Here is a 19,302-nt window from a genome sequence, read left to right as displayed (position 1 = left end):
GAAAAGGTCCACAGATGTTTGTAGTGGTGTACCCCTGTAGTTAGACCTCTGGGCTTTGTATGATAGAGTGTACAAATCATCAGAGATACTACCACAGAGACACACCACATGACCTCTGTTTTGCCATGGTTGTCCTTGGTTGGTCCTTTGCAATATTATACTTCTCTTTAACATACCATGCTTTTTACTGGACTTCACTATGCTTTAATGTGATATACACTATTTGTATAGTAAACGTTTATTAGACTTGCCAAGGGAACTGTTAAATGTTTGCCTCTGAAATTCTTTGTTTTTTGTCAGGTTAGTACTCTATATCTGTACTTATGAAGGACTTTTCAGATGTCCTGACAGGTTAGGCATAAAAACTTAAAAGATGTCTTTCAAAGTTGTTGTTTTTTTGCAGTGCTTGTTTTGCTCTGATTTTCTGCCTCCAAATGAACTTAATCTTACCACATTTAAAAGTAAAACATGTCAATTTCTCTTTTCCATACCAACCCTACATACTCCCTAGTTTCTGGCACTTAATCTATTACAATCCTCAAGAAAGAGTTAAATTTTCCAAAAACTTTGAAAATCAGAGCTTAAGGCAGCTGAATGTAGTTGCTGTGTCTTCTTTCTTTAGAACTTGAGCATAAGAAATTGAATCCAGACAAAAAACATGCTTATCCACCCACTTGGATTGTTTTTCTATTTAATATATAAAATGTATATTCTGCTTATTTTCAGATTCGCTGCAAAGACTGTAACCAGTGGTAGCCTGGTGCTGGTAACCGTGGTGACAAGAGATGAAAAGGCCTCCCAGCTCACTGTGAACTGTGAGAAGATGGTGATAGGCACTATGTTGGTGAAAGACATTCTTCAGGCCCTGTCACAGTGATGGACCACCAATTTGCTGTTACATCCCTTACTCCCTTTCTCTGGATTGCACCAGTTCTCTGTAACTCACACAGTCACTCTCCTGCCTTTTCTCAATTCTCTCCTTCAGCTCCAATGCTCAGCCTGTCTATTGCCTTTTAAAACACAAAACCACGTTTTAAATGAATCTTGATTTCTTCACTACTTTTCATAACCATTAAGCTTGTAAACCAGCAATTCTAATTTGGACCCAATTTACATCTGGCCACTCATAGCTAAGCTAAGCATGTACAAAAATATATTTCCTTTCCCCCCTCAACCCCCTCAAACCCTACTGTCTACATTTCTGAATAGCTGATGGGTAATCTAGTTAGACTGATTTGACAGGTGAGATCTGCTGTACTCATGCATCACAGTGTCCATCAGTTGCAGGACCTTCTCATATCCTTCTAGACATGTTTAGTGAACGTGGGGAAGCAAGGAGTATCTTATGGAATCAAACAGCAAGTTTAACATTCCCTTAAAACACAGAAAACCATTGCAAAATCTTTTATTACAAGGCTTGATATACCTATGTGATGTGAGAAGGATGCCAGGGCACAAAAAGATTGATCAAATCTCCACCAGTACGTGTTGTTGAGGGTCTTAACATTAAGTTGTTTAGCTTTACATTTTAATTTTACATTTACATTTTAATCTGTACAAATAAAGCTCATCAAATATTAATGGCTGGGTTGGTAGATTTTCCAAAACGCTATGCAGTCATGCAGACTAATGTTGCTGGAGGGATCAAGCCCTTTCAATAAGGCCAGGTTTGACACCAGACACTGCTGTTACCATCCTGAGTGTTTGGAGCACCTTCTCACAAGGCAGCTCTATTCTAATAAGTGGCAGTCGTTCTGGCAGCCTTGTCTGAACCACGTTCCGGTCTAGTTCAGTCTCCTGTCACTTTGTAGTGATCCTGCCATGCTTGCAGTCTCTCTCTTTAGGACAACGGACGGTCAGTGTCCACCTTGAAGATCTACCTGACTGTCATTTCTGTGTGCCATGTCAATCTATTTCGGGGTCTCATTTCTTGACTGCTCAGGTCCTTAAGGACACCAGACACCTCCTGCTATTTCAGGATGTTTCCCCCACAGCTGACCTGCCTGACCTGTCCCACTGGCTGGTGGCTGTTTATTAAAGCCTAATGGAACATTTGGTTGCTTCTGTAGCACTGGTTCTCTGAAAGCCCTATACCCCCTCAGGGGAGGAGTGGGAGTTAGGGTTAGGGTAGACACACTCCTGACTGTCTTGTCAATAGAGTTGGTATTAATGCTCTATCCACCACCCCTGAGGGCAGTAGGGTTGATAGCTATTCTTCTCTTTCGGCGAACCAGGATTACAGGAGTAACCTAATAGCTTCTCTTCATCTTTGGAGTGGTCAGGAGAACATCACCTAGATGCAAGCAGAAGTCAAGCTTAGGAGTTCATTAGCTTTAAAATTTGCTGATCAGCTTCATGGGGGTTGAGAATAATTGTACTTGGAAGGAAGATCCGAGTTCACAAAAACTGTTCACATGACTTCCCACACTGTGTGATATCCATCTGATAAAGCTCGAATTGGACTTCTGAAATTTGTGTGTGCATACAAGAGACAGCTGTGGAAATAACATAATGCAAAATGTTATATCGTGGAACAACTTATGACAATCAAGCATATGCTAAAATTAAGAAGATGTTACAAAAACTGTGTTTATTACATTAATTTTTACAAGCTTTGTTTCAAGAAAAATGTATTCTTTCTAAATTTTGTTTCTGTAAATCAGGGGCTGAAGGAGAGGTTGCCTGCATAATGTAATGGCTACAAAAAGATCATTATAGTAACTACTTCATTTCTGTGTAGCGTGAATGTAGCATGTGGCCTCTAGTGTACTTTGTTAGGGATAGACTGGTATCACAAACTGTCTTTGAATCTTGGAAATAGTACAGTTTTACATTATTTTGGAAGCATGTTTACACATTTATGAGGTCACAATCATTTTGTTACTGGTACCACTTGTTTTAGGCCTTTATTTACTGAATGTGTTAAACTGAATCTGTTGTAGTTTGTTAAGTGATTTTTATTTATCTCTCTCCCAAATGTACATCATTATTACTGTTTTTGCTCTGCTTTAGATAAACAGCTTTCGAGAGTGTCAAATGTTCGTGTGTATTGAGTCTTTATCTGTTCATTTTAATTAGCCCTTGATAGTATACAAGACATGCTCCCCAAAACATGTAGGCTTTCTGAATTACAAGGCCCTTGTTGAAAGAGAGAGATTTCATTCCAAATAGACAAAAACACACCATATAATAGTGCTTGCTCTCTATTGCCTATAAACATGTACTATTATAAACTTGTTTCCTTGAATTATTATGTGTTGTGCATTTGCAGAGAGCTGTAAGACATGGGTCCTTTTAAATATAATATTATAATCACTATGACAGTAAAAGAGGTAATAAAAGCAAATTTTGTTTTTGAAACAATGTATTTTTTTTTGTTTTGGAAACTTAAAATTATTTAGCAAGTAACCTGCTAATAAGGGGTAAATCTGAAACAGGGGTATTTCACTTAAGGCATGATTTACTGTACACAAATGTCAGTAAAGTTAAGGGAGCAGATGCCCACGACCATGCAAAACTGGGCTGGTTTGTCAGCAGGTTTTCTAGGTCTGTTGAAGCAGTGTCACCTGCAGAGCGGGGAGAATGGGTTATAGTTGTGCCCATTAGGCCCATTAGACCCATAACCTTATTCAGGTCATTAGGATCTGAGCTAGAATGAAAACCTGCAGACAGACTGGTCTTCCAGAAGCATGGTTGGACACCCCTGCACTATATGAATCCTTTATACTGTAGCTGTCTTTCATCCCAAGATTGCAAAGCAATTAGCATGTTCTGTTATACCAACAAATGAAGTGGTGCTGGCAGTTTCCTGACCACACAGTACTGTGGCAGTGCACTGAGATACACAATAATGTTGCATAAGACAGAAATCTAGCATTGGGAAAGCTTTTCATTTCTCAGGCACACAGATGGGTGACCTCTGAAGAAAACTAATTGTAGTATCTTGCCTATTTTATAAACATGATAACAAAGTAAAAAAATTAAAGTTTACATTTCAAAAATGCAAAATGCTGTTTTACTTTACTATATTACTTGATGTGTCTGAAATTACCTCTGTGTGAATGATTATACCTTATGACTATGTTTTCTCTTAGTATTTGATGTTTTTTCTGGCCTAATTTTAAAGCTACGTTGTCCTCCATGGTTTAATCTTATTTTAAAAATGTATACGAATGTGGCCTTTAAATTGTTCTGTTTACGCTGTAATGTGTATTTTTAACTGCTAATCAAAATTTTAAAATCTTGAAGACAGAAAAAAGTGCAAAGAAGGAACTACTGAACTTCTTGATAAATAATGGTTTGATGCACATCTTTGATCCAGCATCCTTGATAAATGTATTTGCTCTGTATTCTTTGTCAGTACGTGTTGCTATTTACTGTACTATTATTTTTAGGAAAAATGTTCATTTCTGTAGAAAACTGAGACAATACACTATTACTATAAAAAGAATAATGCCTACTCTTTCATCCTATCATCTTCCTGAGACATGAAAACACTGGCCTTTTATTGACTCATTCTTTGTCCTTATTTATTTAGCTTGTGTGAGCCACAATACACTCAGCACACAGAGAGACACTGTGTTGGGTATCAGTCTACCCCTTTTTCACTGTTTGGTTGTGAAATATGATGTGTTGCTTGAATATGACAGCTTTATTTATTATACAAAAAAGAAAACTATCAATAAAAAAGCTGAAGACATAAAAGATCACTGCATTATTGTGTGTACTGTATATAAGTGTGCCGGTGTGCATTTCCTATTTTTGAGTGTGTTTGGAACTCTCATGACTTAGATAAAATGTGGGCATGTGGAAAATAGTCTTTCAGGTGCTTTGTCTGCAGAGCTCTGTGTCAAAGCTTTTTGAATGCCACAGTGAAATGCTATAATGAACTTAACTCCACCCTCAGACTGAAGTGCAATACAGCCCCTTATATAAATGTACTGTACATCATTGTACACATGTAGGTGTAAATCACTGTGTCCTTTGAAGTAACTTCTACTGTAGAATATAGGGATTCATTTATGAAGATAAATTACCTTCCTAAACTATGCTGTCTCCTTGGCAAGACTCAAAGAGAAGAAGACACTTTGTGTCTTTACCCATTATTTAGGCTTATAGGTACAGTATTTTAATTGCCAACAGCATCTGTGCAACAACATCCAGAAGCACTGAATCAGAAATTGTGAATATCATCATTATTTCCAGGCTTCCTTTCTTTTTAACTAGATGGAAAATAGAGATGTCACTTGTCAGATCAGGTCCTCTTGTGTAGTCTCCTTTGAAAGTGTCGTTTCAAATAAATACGACAGAACAGTTAGGTTCAAGCGGCCACAAAAACTCAAAAACTCACACTCTATTTTGGTGTAAAAAACCTGGCCCAGCTATTTTAGTATTTAGTGTTTGATAAATACATATACAAAAGAAAATTCAAAATGAGCACGCTGTAATAAAATAAAAATGTGAAAATTACAAACCTAAATTTATGCTTAAACAAAAGAATATTTCAACATATCTTCAAACAAATATTTAAGAATAATAAAAATGTGTTTTTTAAACAAGGCAAACCAGGTTAGAATTATATAATGTATTAGACCGGAGCTTTGTTTTGAGTCTTGGTCACCACTCAACAATGATACTGCTGCTCTAGTGGTTGCCAAAGGAGAGCATGTGGACCGATTCCTGGTCTGAAGGAAATGCCAAATTATATACAAAACAAAAATTACTGTGGGCTTGATTCAGATATTCTTCGTAAATGCCTGAAAAGCATTAACCAAGTCAACTTACAGAGACTCAAAAATCATTCAGGAACACGGGATACAGAGGAAAATAAGTTTAGGTCCATTTTTGTCTGAAAAGAGGAGACAGTGAAGAAGTTGACTCAGCAACTCAGCAGATGCAGAAGTTTAAATGAAATCTTAGCATTGCTGATTGCTTTAAGATGCAGAGAAATCCATTTATTTTACAAAACTGGTGTAAGCAAGAACTAAACAAACTTTGGTTCAGTACTTTTGATAATCCATGCTCAACTTTTGTTTTCAGTAACATACTGTATATTGATTTGTCGAGTCATAGCTAACATCCATCTGTTTTCTAAATTTCTTGATCCAGTACAATGTCACAGCCAGAGCCTATCCCAGCAAGCAATGGGTGAAAGGCAGGGTACACCCTGGATGGGACACCAGTCTATCGCAAGACACATGCAGACACAAACGCACACATTCACACCAGGGCCAATATTACAGAATCCACTCAACCAATTAACCTATGTCGCTTGACTGCAGGAGGAAACTGGAGCACCTGAAGGAAACCCGTGCAAACGTGAGGAGAACATACAAACTCCGTGCAAATAGCACACCAGGAATGGGACCCACGGTCCTTGCACTACGAATCAGCAATGCTAACCACTGTGCCACACGCCCATACCTAACAAAATATAGCTTTATGCAAATAAGATGCCTGAGCAATGATTCGTTAAAATTCAGACTTCAACAACTGTTCGATCCAGAATTTATTATGCTGTCTATATGCGAGTGTAGTCTGTGCATGCGTGCTTTTGATAAGTCAATTTCCCAAAACAAATACTTTAACAGCAGCAACAGCTACTCTTGCGAAACTGTCGAATGATAATTCCAACAACAAAACGTTAATAAACAGTGAACTGCTCTTCGTGAAATAGCGCTTCTTGCTTCCCCTTTAAAGAAACGATTAGACGTTGAAGCTACTGGTCAGCTGACGCACATTTGGTCAATCAGATTTCTGTATTTTAATTTGGAGGGTATAAGTAGAAGTCAGACGGTTATCGCAAACACCGTTTAAAGAAACTTCTCATTGTGGGTTCTCGAATAGAAACCTTTGTTTTATCATGGCTTTTTCTTTGGTAAGTGTTTGCGGTGTAGTCTCCCTGTAGCTCCTGTGGTTTTGCGTTAACTGCTGTCCGTGATTTTATCGTGTGTTTTTCACGATTTTGCCAGACACTACGCCTCGGCGTTTAAAAGTGGAATGCTATTTTTTTTTTGGTGTGGTAATTATTTTCCAGAATGCAATTCTGAAACTCAAACCAGCCACCCAACAAAAGTAGTGTGCACGTCGCTTATTAAAGTAACAATTTACGAAATGTGCGCAAACGCAAACGGTGCGCTTTTTTCCGACACGCCTAGCGACAGACGACGTAACTCGTGGTGTGAGAAACTCCGGCGAGTGTTTTCTCGGCCTGCTTGATGCGAGTTCAGGTCCGCGAGTTGAGACGTGTTGCTGATGTTGGTCTGTACGTGTTTGAAGTCGCCGCAGAATGCGCTCATAAGTCGGTAACTGTAATAAACCAGCAATACCGCCATCATTAGTTGTTACCGCCGAAGTAGCACGTAATGTAACGCTTCAAACAGCGTTTAACTTTAAGCATTACGTTGACCTCCGTCAGCAGTTATTTCGCAGTTCTGTAACGAAGTAGTATTGTATTAGCGGAATGGTGTAGTTTGCTCTTTGTGTATATCGCTTGATGCAAGGGCCTGTCACTTGAATAATGGAAGAGTGAATGTTTTTGACTTACAGGATTAAGTGGTTTATGGCTGTCTTGAGCGGTCAACTAAGGAATAACCGTTGACTTCAACGAAGTCGCAATAACATTCCTTTTCCGTGCCTATCTCTAGATTTTCCACAAGTTCCCAAATTTCTTTACACGGTACGCATGCCCAAAGCGTTTTTCCATTGCAGGTGATGGTAGGCTATGAATTTTGCTCTGCATACGAAGCTTTTTTTTTTTTAAACCAATTAAAGTGTTTAAGGTCTAAACGATTTAGTGATCCCAAAAACGTTTCTAAAAACTATACTGAAGCTTTCCTTTTTTCTATGTAGTAGATGAATATAAAATAATATTCCATCCTAAGGAAAGTTTTTTTTTTTCATTCGTTTTGAAAGGGACTTGCAAGCTATCAAATATTGAACTGCAATTGCAACTGCTAGTCCCGTTAGTAATTTAAGAGCATATCTTAATTCACAATTCCACATAGCATTTATTAATCTGTAAGTAAAACTGAATTGTTTTTAGTGCGTGTTGTATGGTGGTCATTTTTCTTGTGGTTTCCACAGAAGGAAGATCTGACCAGAGCTCATGATCACTGGGACTCTGAGGCTCCAGCCTTGTCAACATGCAGTAATGCGGATATCTTTCGTAAAATGAACACCATGCTGGGGAACTCGCTGGATTTTACTGGGGTGTGCACTACACCCATCACCAAGACAAAGCGTGACAACCTCAGTGGTAAACTCTTCTGTTCCATGAAGGACTGGAAATGTGGTGGGGGGAGCAAGGGTTTTCATTCTAAGACGCTTAGCATTTTATTGACCTTAAGGAGTTTGCGAATATCATTTTTAAAGTAAAGTGAAATGTGAGTTGGGGTGGTGGAATTGGAAGGCTAGAAAACTAACTTATTGCAATCTTGTAATATTCCAGTGCAGCCCTCAAGGAGGTTTGAAAGCTGAAGAGGTTCTAAGGATTAGAAAGATGAAACTTGAGTTTAACTTTACAATGAATCTTTCAAGAGCTCTGTTCCCTTTCCTCTAGGTTGTGTTAAGAGTAAACTGGGATAATCTAGACCAATTTTTGTGGTCTATCATCTGAAGTTTTCCTTAATTGAAGTTTCAGATGTCTGTAGCATCCATTAATCCTTGCAGTTGTGCAGAACATTAAAGCCATCTGACAAAATGCATGTTCAGATCATGATCCAGCGAGATATTTGAAGTGCCTTACATTTTTGATGATTGTCATTTGAAAACCCTTCTTAAGTCTTTTTGTATCTTGTGGGTTCCTTTCTCTTAATGTCTGTAGTGGAGTTTTGCCTTAATCCCTCAAGCACAGTTCATAGGTCACCCTGATCCTGGAGTGTAACTCGTTTGTTTTGGTTTACCCATTGAGTGGGTCTTTCATTTGATGTTGATCAAAACATCCTGACGGATTTTTGCCAGAATTGAAATGTATAATGTAAGACTAAGCTTGTAAACTATAGCTAATGGCCAAAAGATATAATGAGTGTAATGAACAGCATCCACTAAATGTGGTTTTAGGGTGGAGGCAGTGATGGCCAATTGGATTTCAAAAGGAGTTGCATTGTTCTGAAAAATTAAAAACATTAGTCATGAATTGAGTTGGTTTGAGGTCAAATGTTTGACAGTCCTTTGTGGGGTTTCAGTTGTTCCACAAGACAAAGACTTGAGCATGTTTTCTTAATTTTGGTTTCATAAGTGCTTGCAGAACCAGTCTGCTTAACATTTGGGCTGGTAAATCTTAAGCCTCCAAAAGCAAACCAATTTTGTCCAGATTGGAAACTAGGAACAGTGAATCCTAATTTTACTTCCAAGTCCAAAGCAGAACATTCCCATTGCATTGACATGTTGACTAATGTTGTCATGTGTTTGTAAATATAGCTGAGTGTTTTCTGTTTTCTGCGTAAATGAAGGTTTGAAATCCGCTTATTGGATGGTAGAACACTTTGTACTTGTTCATTTATTTTCTTCTCAAGGTAACTTTGATAGGCTCAGTACTGGAATCATCCCATTGCTTCTGAATTTCCTTATTTGCGTCAAAATGGCAGGCTTGGCAGGCACTCTGAAATAAAGGCTTGCTTTGTCGGCCACCTATTACAGCTGATTCATGCTGCGCTGTCTTGTCTGCAGCAAGTGCTGTTACTGTAATGGGTCCAAAAAGAGAAGGCAACCAGTTTTGAACTTTAAGGATTCAAGTTTTGCCTCTCTTGATGTTTTTGACCTTTTTTCTACTTTTTAGATGTAATTTCTTGCAGCCCCTGTATTAGAATTTAGGTTACCTAGAGAAAGTCTTAAAAGAAAGTGCTTAAAAGGATTTGCATATACAGTATAGCAGAAATGATGTTCATAACCTGCTAGAACAAATACATGAAAAGTATGTGACGAACATGCAAGCTTGTCATGTGGAATGGTAAGGGTAAATGGATGGTAGGCAAACATGTAATACTCCCCCCCCCCCCCCCCCCCCCCAACAACAACAAACATTTATGCCATTTCCACTGCTTTGTGAGCCCACTGGGGAAAGGGTTGCCATCCTTGGTGCACTTGGAAATGCTTTAGGAGTCTCACAAGCTCTTGCAGGAGGTTTGTTACAACTGTTAGCATGGTGGACTGACATGCATTAATCTCTAGGTTAAGTTCTAGTTTTTTGCCTTCTGATCACCACGTCGGGCGTTTTATAGTTATTGTTGTGCCCCAGTAGTCGATAATTCAGAAGACTGTCTAATATCTGGTAAACAATGCAGTGCCAGATGGGCAGTGACATCCAAGTTGAAGCAAAGTGATTATGTGAGCAGATTTGTTCTTCTCGGACTGGAGTTGCTGAATCAGGGCTGTAGCCAGCAATTGGAGACAGTCCAGCTCTGAAGAGCGATGGGGAGCTGGCAGGGCAAATAGCTCGTTCTCCAACTTCTGATCAGACGGCAGCAGCTGACTGCCTGTGCTGCTGGCAGGCTGGAGCCAGCACAATACAGCAGGGAGATCTCCTTTATTTCCCAGCTGTCGCTGCTTCTGGAGCTGCGCACGGAATGGAAAAGTAGGCTAGACAGCGCTGGAGCTTCAGAGCACACTGCGTGATTCTCGGTCTGGGAGTGAAATTTCTAAGGAATTTCATTTGTTATTGCATGCTGTTGCAAGTGGAAAGGAGGGGGTGATGTCATTAGCAGGAGTGTGCGAGTGCATCAGCACCCGGGTCACATGCTAGGTGGGTCAGTGATGCAGACGGAGATGCATGGCAGCCACACCAGGCACAGTTGCAGGTTAGCTACTCTAGTTTCTGGCAGACCTGAGGGAGAGTAGCTGCCTGTTTTTTTTTTTTGTTGTTTTTACAAATAGGATTTTTCTTCTCTGCTTAATTTCCGAGCTGGTGCTTGAACACTGTTCTCTCCACACTCGCAGACCTGCAGGACTCGGACGTATCTGCAGTTGGTAGCAGGATGCTTTTCCCCAGCACAACACAGGAATCCTCTCGGGTCCTACCTGATGTCAACGACCTGGGTTTAGGCCTTCAGTCCCTCAGCTTGTCCGGGTGGGACCGTCCATGGAGCAACCCAGATGCTGAAAGCTCGGCCCAGACCAGCAGTCCCTCTAGTAAGTACAAATCTGGTAAATGGGCTTTCGTGATGTGGCGGTTTTAACTGATACTATTTGCTTAAGGTGCCTTTCTGAGATTCAGGGAAGTGACGATTTTTTTTTCGGAATAGCATAAGCTGTGAATGGTCTGCTCTGAGCAGTTTGAGGTTTATGGTACAGTTTGTGAAATTCAGTAGCTGAATTGCTGCTCTGGCTAGCTCCCTGACAGATGTGGGTTGTGCAGAGATTTGCATCGACAGACCTATTTCTGTGACGCTCTTTCTAGAAAGAACTGTGCTTAGCCTGTAAGTTCCCACGGTCCAAAGTGAGCAGCATCCCTGCTTGGTGTATTTTTAACTTTCTGAAAGACTCTTCCCCCTTATTGTACAGTAGGTTCAAGCAGCATCCTAATGTCACAAGGTTAAATGCATCCCTGCTAGCTTTGATGGGCTGTAAAAAGCAATCTCATTACCTCCATCGCTCTGTGTAGATTTGTGTAGTAACTTGACTTTAAAGATGGGTACAGGACCAATTGAAGATGCTTCACTTGGTACTCATCTCTGCTCTTGAAAGTGGCTCTGATTTAGGCCGTCTTCGGCCTGAGGAATATTGTTCCTTTAACTCACTGTAGCACTCAGTGCAGGTCCTGGTGGTAAAATACAGGTTACTACTCTCGGAAGTGAATTCTGTAACTCTCCCTTAATTACTAGGTAGTTTCGGTGTCCTGCCAGTACCTTTTGTGATTTCTGTATCTCAAATGGTGGTTTCAGCTTCAGAAACTTGTTCTGTAGGGGGTGGGGGCATACCAGGCCTCTTAGGCTGGCCACTAGCAATTGAAATTCATGAAATGGCTTTCCAGGTAGTGACTCGATGTCATCTGATTTTTGTGTAACACGTTTAAAACCCTGTCTCCGCTGTAGCTGAGTCATGCACTGTTGCAATAAGAATCCCTATTCTAAAAGTCCCAAGACGCATAGGGAGGTTTGTTAGATGTCTTTATAGCAAAGACTCGGTGTTCTTAATCTTGATGCAAATAGTTTAAAAATGTAAAAAAGTGCTATGTGTTCAGTACTGTAAAATAAGAACATTGTTTCAAGAAACCAATTCAATAGGGACTTGTACGAAGATAAATTTCTTAATTTATTCACTCAGCTTATTGTTTACAATGCTTTGTTTCGGGTTTAACATCTCAATCGGCATCCAATCATGTGAACTGGTAACAGCTTGTGGAAGTCTGGTACAGCCCATTTGAAGTTTTAGTCCAAATGCTGTTTTTGAGTGAGTTATTTAAATGTGCTATTTAAAACGTGTACAACTGTCTGTGGCATACATCTTGCTCTGAATCATCCTTTCACTAAGTTGACAGAGTCTTCTATAATCTGCTTCCATTATTTTTAAATATACAGGATGCTTTTAACCCATTATCCTTTGTTAAATGGTCCGATTTAGAATTGGAACAGTAGAATGCACTGTCAGATATTAAAACAAGCTAGCCTTTCAACAAGGAAATGGTTGGTCAAGTGATATGAATTTGGCTATCTTAATTATGAAATCTGCCTCCATTTACAATGTTTTGACAGTCTTGGTATAATTTTGGTCTGTGGGCTTAGCTGCTTGCATCTGAATATTAGGGGTTTTTCAGAGGTGTTAAGTATTGCATACCTCTGAGGTATTAGCCTTTTTAGCTAGTCTGTAGGATTTTTTTAATTTAGCCAGTTCTCAGGGGTATAAAAAAGCTGTGTACATGAATGTAATTTGAAAAATGTCCCCTTAAAACTCCTGCGTTTCTGTAATGGCCAGGTTCATGCAGCTGACATTTTACTTGAGTTTAAAAAATTGATAGGTTTGTTTTAAGGGCTTCTACAATTGGTAACTTGTAAACTGATGCTTGATGCCTGTTGTACAGGGGTTAAGTTCTCGGTTTAATATAGGAGCATTTGGAGTGGGTGTTGACAGGCGGTGCCATTTTGCCTTGTGACTGAAACTATATTAAATGACTGGATTAGCCCATGGCCTGGCAGATTTTTTGGGGGATAGTTTAGGTTACTGTAAGTTTCAAAACTACTGTTGCGTAATCCTTTGTCTGTTCATAGAGGATCTATCCAGGAAAACTTGCGGAACTGAACAGATGCCTGTTAATCACTTTTGGTCCCTGGTTCCATTTGTCTTCCCCCCCAGTGTTAGGCATGCTGAACAGCCCTCTTGGCAACATACTGGGCAAACCCCTTGGCTTACCACCCTTGGATCCCATTGGAACCGACTTTCTGGATCGGTTTCCAGGCATGGCCCCCCGGAACTCGCGCCTGGAGTCGCGGTCTCTGCTCGACTCGCGCTCCAGCAGCCCAGCGGACTCGGAGCTGAGTGGCTTCAGCTCTGGGTCAGACCATCTTTGTGACCTGCTTGTAAGTGGAGTTCTCGGAGGACATTAGCTGTTCCTTTTCTGGTTCCAAGATAACCTGGGTCTCAAGTCTTGTTCTGTTATTATTGGTGGCTTTTTTTCCATTCAAGTAATTTGATTTGACATGTTCAGGTTCTTGAAACCATGTTAGGGGTAGGTGGGGTACTTGGAATTAAAATTTCTCTGCCAAAGTCATTTGGGATTTAAAGCTGTTATTTTCTACAGTCCTCCCTGAGGATCTCCCCTCCCTTGCCTTTCCTGATGGGGAACATGCAGAAAGACCCCCTGAAGCTGGATGGGGGTTCTCGTCTTGACCAGGACCAACTCTCCCTGGCTTCTGCTGCCAATGTAACCACCCCCACCAGTCTGGCTAAGCGATGGCCTGGGGCATCGGTGTGGCCCAGCTGGGACCTGTTGGACAGTCCGGATGGTCCTTTCAGCATTGAGAGAGAGGCCAGGTTGCACAGGCAGGCTGCAGGTAAAGTCCACTTGGGTTTGTCATGGTTTCACTGATGCATCCCTGTCAGAATAGCAGCCCTGAATCTATTTGTTGCCTAGCAGAAAATGGTTCCCTGTTTTTTCATAACCTTGTAACATTTGCTTCAGTGCATTACATTTCTGAGGACTGGCATGGCGTTTGTAAATTTGGAAATCCAAAGTGGTATGCTGGTGTGATAACTTTTGTGACGGGTTTTTGCTCTATACTGTGATGTTCCTCAGCTGTGAATGAAGCCACCTTCACCTGGAGTGGACAGCTGCCTCCAAGAAACTACAAGAACCCTCTGTATTCTTGTAAGGTCTTCCTTGGTGGAGTACCTTGGGATATCACTGAAGGTAGTTCCTCTGCTTACCTATCCAAATGGCTTGGTCTTAAAGTTAATGAAGGGCAAAATAAAGCACTAAAGCTTTTAGAACATACCTTTTATGCTGAATTAGTTTGGGTTGGCTTTGCGGTGAACCTGTCACGTTGTGACATCCACTTAGTTATAATGGAACTCGGGTGTAAACCTGTGCAGCATCATTGCCTTGATTGCCTGTTAACCGAGGCTGAACGTCTGCTCTACAGCTGGACTGATCAGCACGTTTCGTGTGTTCGGGCCCCTGAGTGTTGAGTGGCCTGGTAAGGATGGCAAGCACCCTCGTTGCCCACCGAAAGGTAATATGCCAAAAGGTAATAAAATGTAGGTAGGTCTTAATTTTCTTAAGCACTCCAAGGGGACCGTCTGAGGTGACACTTGGGTGAAAAGATGGCTACCTGCACGGACTAATAAAGGCAGTACTGTAGATGTGTGGGAAGGTGGGTACCTGCATGGACTACTAATGGCAACACTGAAAATATGAAAGCAACATCCTCTTCAGATTTGCTGCTTTGGCTAAATGTATCCAAAGAAACAGTTTTACATCTGCTCATGTGCAGTACTAGGAAATGCATAAATCTTTTTTTTCTTTTACAAAAATGTTTTCATCATTGCTGCCAAGTGCCTAAAGGACATTGGACTAGTTTCCCTTTTGAATTTGTATAATGACTTCAAGAATGTTTTTTTCACCCTCTGGAACATGCAAACATTGTTCTGTTGAAAATCCCCTGCCACATCTTCACACTATGCGGAGGATGTGTGCAGCAGCAGGTCTATGCAGTGGATGGAGGGGGGGTTTCGGGGCTCTGAAGTGACTGCGTGCTGTCTGACAGGGTACGTATACCTGGTGTTTGAGTCGGAGAAGTCTGTACGTGCTCTGCTCCAGGCCTGCACTCAGGACCTGCTCAACCCAGATGACCTAAGCGAGTACTTCTTCAAGATGTCCAGCCGAAGGATGCGCTGCAAGGATGTAAGTGGGATTGAATCCAGTTTCTCTCATCGCTCCCACTGTCTTGAACATCTTGACCTGCTCTTTATTCCAGTGGTTCTTAAGTGGTAGCTCAAAACCCCTCAATGCACATGTTTTTAAACTCGTCTGAGAGAATCCATCTTGCAAGGAACTTGCCTTGCACATTTGGCTTTGGTGGAGAAGGTTGTTGGAGTTTGTTCCAAATTTCCCCACCACGTTGAAGACAATTTCCTGGCTTCTTCCAGGATACACCTGGGATTAATTAACTACTAAATACCAGATGTGCTAAATGGGGCTGAAGGGCCTCTTGTTTGCATCCATTAGTCCAGCACAATTTACAAAAAAATTACATTGACCCCAACGTCAATTGGGGATGACTCCTCTACAACTTAAAACTATACTCCGTTTGCGAGCTGTTTCAATCATCCCTGAGCATGTCAATATTTTAGTTTGGGGGGGAGAAGCCTCTTGTGAAGATGTGCTGTTGGTCTTCCTGTGCTCTGCAGGTGCAGGTTATTCCATGGGTCATCTCGGACAGTAATTTTGCACGCTGCTCTTCTCAACGGCTGGACCCCAGCAAGACTGTGTTTGTAGGGGCTCTGCATGGGATGCTCAATGCAGAGGCTCTAGCCACCATCATGAATGACTTGTTTGGAGGAGTGATATATGCTGGGATTGATACCGACAAGCACAAATATCCAATAGGTAAAGATGAATTCCGTCTGTCTACAAGGTTAGCTATATTCACCCACCCAAATAGTACCAGGGACCATTCCTGGGTCCTTATATAACCAACTAAGCCAATCGGAACAAGTGTCTTTGGTCATCTTAAAATCCAGTTGCTTCCTAAACTGCTCATTTGGTTCTATTGGTTTGGTTGATCTGTTAAGTGTACAGCACCTCAACCTGTAGGTGGCAAGCTGACTTGCGTTGAAACAGTGCCTTGTTGCAGTGGAAGTGATGTGCAGCTCCCTTGAATCTGAACCCCTTAAGGCAGTCTTCCTTTTTCTCTTCACTGCAAATTGTCAACCTGATAGACTGCTTTAAGTTTGAGTCCTTCAGTGGAACCTAAACTTTCTTTTTCTGCAATCAGGCTCTGGGCGTGTGACGTTTAACAGCCAGCGTAGTTACCTGAAGGCAGTTAGTGCAGCTTTTGTGGAGATCAAAACTTCCAAGTTCACAAAGAAGGTAAGGATGCATCTTTTTTTTTTGTATTTGTTTGGCCTAACGTGTGAACAGAAGCTCATGAGTTGAGTTCCATGGGGAATTAAAACAAATATTTTGTGTTCCTCAGGTTCAGATCGATCCATACCTAGAAGACTCAATGTGCCAAGTGTGCAATCGCCAGCCAGGTCCATTCTTCTGCAGAGATCAGGTGAAGGAACATTTGGCCTTTATCCCACGTGACTGAATGGAGACGGTTGAGCTGTATAAAAGGAAGCTGATTCTTTGTGGGGAAAGTGATGTGAAGTACACTTTTAAGGGGGTTGACCATGTTTTGGTATGTGGTCTGTACTCAATCTGGTAGTTTCCCCAAGAGAATTACGTGAATCTTGAGGGGGGGGGGGGGGGACAATAAGCTGGTTTTAGCCATGTCCTCATGAGTGTTTTTCTTGTGTTCCCCAGGCATGCTTTAAGTACTACTGTCGCTCCTGCTGGCACTGGCAGCACTCGATGGACATCCTCAGTAACCATCGCCCGCTGATGCGCAACCAAAAGAACCGTGACTCCAGTTAAGCTGAAGCATGGATGCTGTAGTTTCTGCTGTAGAAGGGGTTTCTGTGGAACCCAGCGTGGAGAGAGTGCTGGTTCCTCGACCGGGGGGACAGCATTTCTAGGAGGACTTCCCAAGAGAATACTGTAGAAAGTTCACTTGCACTTGCTACTTTTTTGCTGTTTACTTATTCACAATGGCACTGTGCACAGTGACATTTTCGGGTGACAGGGGCCCATCATTATGCAGTTCCCAGACTCGTCGCCACAGCTGGAGAGATCCAGGCCAGGGTTCAGGTGTTGATGCAAACGCCTTCTCCTTGATTTTTAACAAGCTTCTTTTTTTTTTCTCTCATACCTTGCATATTGATGAACAATAATGCAAGTATCATTGCCTTTCACTTTGGCAGTTGCCATACAGTGCCTTTAAATTTTTTTCTCTCCATCTGGTCTGCTGTTTTCATGTGCAGCCAGCTGGTGTTTTTTACTTTGGAAGATGAGAGTTGGGATTAATTTAACCAGTTGCATTTCAGAAATTTTTACGCCGTTTTTTACCAGTTCTTTTTACACAACAGTTTTAAGTCGTGACAACATGGGGAGAATCTGAAAAGGAAATCTACCTGGCGGCTTTTAAATTATTTTTTCCCCTCCCCCATGCGTGTCTGGGGCTGTTGGTAGAATATCAGTTTTTTTTTCAATTCAAATGATTAGATTTATGGAAATGAAACTGGACTGGATATTGACTTGGATTTCTGTATATAGTTTTAATCAAGTTTCACTTTTTAATTTGCACTTGAGAGGGGTAGATTTAGTGGTTTTTAATCACTTTTCTTTTTGTACATCCGCAGAAGGGCAGGTGTTATTATGACCATGACCCCTTTTTTTTTTGAGATGTTGCTTGTTTACTGTTGAATGTAGAGAACTTTTAGATTCCCTAGAATGTACTAGGAGCTAGAGTTGACCTAATGCAGCTTTTGTTCCCCCTCCCACCCCTCCCTTTTAGGTTAATCTGAAGCAGTGTGCCAAAGATCTTTTTTTTTATTTTTTTTTCTCCTGCTGAGCTTGTTGCGATGTTGCCTAGCCCAGCTGCTTTTTAGTGTTCTAAGGTCTCTACCTCATTGTGGTCTGCAAACTTTGCTGCGGTTACCTACAGATGTGGAGTATGATGTTCTACTGATGTTGGGCACAAATAAAGGTGTTGAAGCATTACTTGATTGTACTGGTTTGTAAAATGCACCCACATGACATGTCAAGTTGACACTTGGATTCTCCAGTTGTATCTGGGGATTCCCAGAACTGCAGTTCCTAACCTGTACTTCAGCAGACAAGGTTCTTTTTCCACCAAGATTGGATGCTACCTTTTTTTGTCATGTACTGATTGATGGAGCTGGGGCAGTTCAATTTTGTCAATTGCAGTTTATTAACCGGGAAGCACTAAATCTGTGAAGCTCAAGTTTAAAAACTGGTGCTCTTGGCATGATTGGTATTAAAAACTACAAGTACAGAGCCTTCATAACTCGTGTATGTTAGTAGAAAAGTGAAGGTTCAAAGAACTTGAAAAGCTGGCCAAAGCCATTAAGCTTATGGATGCAGCATCCTTAAGATTAAGCACCAAACAATTGGCATTAGGAGTCTATGCCTCTTTTGTTCAGTCTCCTAGGTTTAACGGCCTACAATGTTACAGAAGTGTAAGGTCTAGAAGCAATTTGCAGTTGCAATTCCTTCTCTTAAGCCATGGTCATGATGTTCTCATTGCTGCAAAAGCTTGGCCAATGATCCATTTTATTCTTGGCATAACCTTTCTCCTTCCTGGCTTTCTGGTTGAATATGCATTTTATTTTCCTCCTTTAAGGAATTACTTTTTGCAAGCTGAAAGGTGGGTAGCCAAAAGTATGAAGTGCAGCAACATTTAAATTGGTGATGTCAATTACAACATTTTGCATTTTCATCATATGAATTTCCCTGTAAATTGGAACATTTACTGTACCTGAGATTGAAAATGACCATCTGATAGCTTTTCAGAGTAAAGACTAAATGCTATTGCTGTTGTGAAGAAACCTGATGCTTGCCAGATGGGTGGACTATTGCGGATACCTGCCAGCATTCTCTTGCTTTTTAGGTTGTATTTCTGGGACTAATTGAATATCACTTTTTTGCAAAGTATGCTTGCAAGCAATCTTATTAAACCACTATGCAATTGGAGGACCTGAGTATTGCTAAGATATTAAACCATTCACAATTACATTCCATAAATG

General features: G+C 41.0%; 2 protein-coding genes across 10 annotated transcripts in view; both read left to right on the top strand.

The window, feature by feature from the left end:
• The window catches only part of LOC102696698 (adaptor related protein complex 3 subunit beta 2), a 52,074-nt gene extending 47,368 nt beyond the window's left edge, over positions 1-4,706 (top strand). For all 7 annotated transcript variants that reach the window (XM_069190769.1, XM_069190770.1, XM_069190768.1 and 4 more), the window contains one exon: positions 727-4,706. In XM_069190769.1, the coding sequence (XP_069046870.1) occupies positions 727-877 (151 nt within the window). In that variant the 3' untranslated portion in view covers positions 878-4,706. The remainder of the gene's footprint in view (positions 1-726) is intronic.
• A 2,086-nt stretch (positions 4,707-6,792) lies between these two features.
• cpeb1a (cytoplasmic polyadenylation element binding protein 1a) lies at positions 6,793-18,256 on the top strand. 3 transcript variants are annotated; one of them, XM_006628938.3, is made up of 12 exons: positions 6,793-6,877; positions 8,086-8,257; positions 10,936-11,127; positions 13,288-13,511; positions 13,733-13,985; positions 14,228-14,341; positions 14,574-14,663; positions 15,198-15,334; positions 15,841-16,039; positions 16,428-16,522; positions 16,629-16,709; positions 16,961-18,256. In XM_006628938.3, the coding sequence occupies exons 1-12, from the start codon at positions 6,863-6,865 to the stop codon at positions 17,069-17,071; spliced, it is 1,683 nt and encodes a 560-aa protein (XP_006629001.2). In that variant the 5' UTR covers positions 6,793-6,862; the 3' UTR covers positions 17,072-18,256. The 3 variants fall into 3 exon arrangements, with proteins under 3 accessions (XP_006629001.2, XP_006628999.2, XP_015198889.1); XM_006628936.3 differs by having other exon boundaries at positions 14,574-14,678; XM_015343403.2 differs by lacking the exons at positions 6,793-6,877; positions 8,086-8,257 and adding an exon at positions 10,442-10,796 and having other exon boundaries at positions 14,574-14,678.
• Positions 18,257-19,302: the final 1,046 nt, after the last annotated feature.

The sequence above is a fragment of the Lepisosteus oculatus genome, chromosome 5 (assembly GCF_040954835.1).
Source record: "Lepisosteus oculatus isolate fLepOcu1 chromosome 5, fLepOcu1.hap2, whole genome shotgun sequence".
Classification (NCBI taxonomy): Eukaryota; Metazoa; Chordata; class Actinopteri; order Semionotiformes; family Lepisosteidae; genus Lepisosteus; species Lepisosteus oculatus.
The sequence above is the reverse complement of the archived record's forward strand: the minus strand, read 5'-3'. Positions and strand labels throughout refer to the sequence as shown.

Coding starts and splice junctions, on each gene's coding strand:
- cpeb1a (XM_006628936.3), top strand. Junction 14,679..15,197: donor GAAAGGTAATATGCCAAAAG/GTAATAAAATGT, acceptor GCTGTCTGACAG/GGTACGTATACCTGGTGTTT. Junction 15,335..15,840: donor GAAGGATGCGCTGCAAGGAT/GTAAGTGGGATT, acceptor TGTGCTCTGCAG/GTGCAGGTTATTCCATGGGT.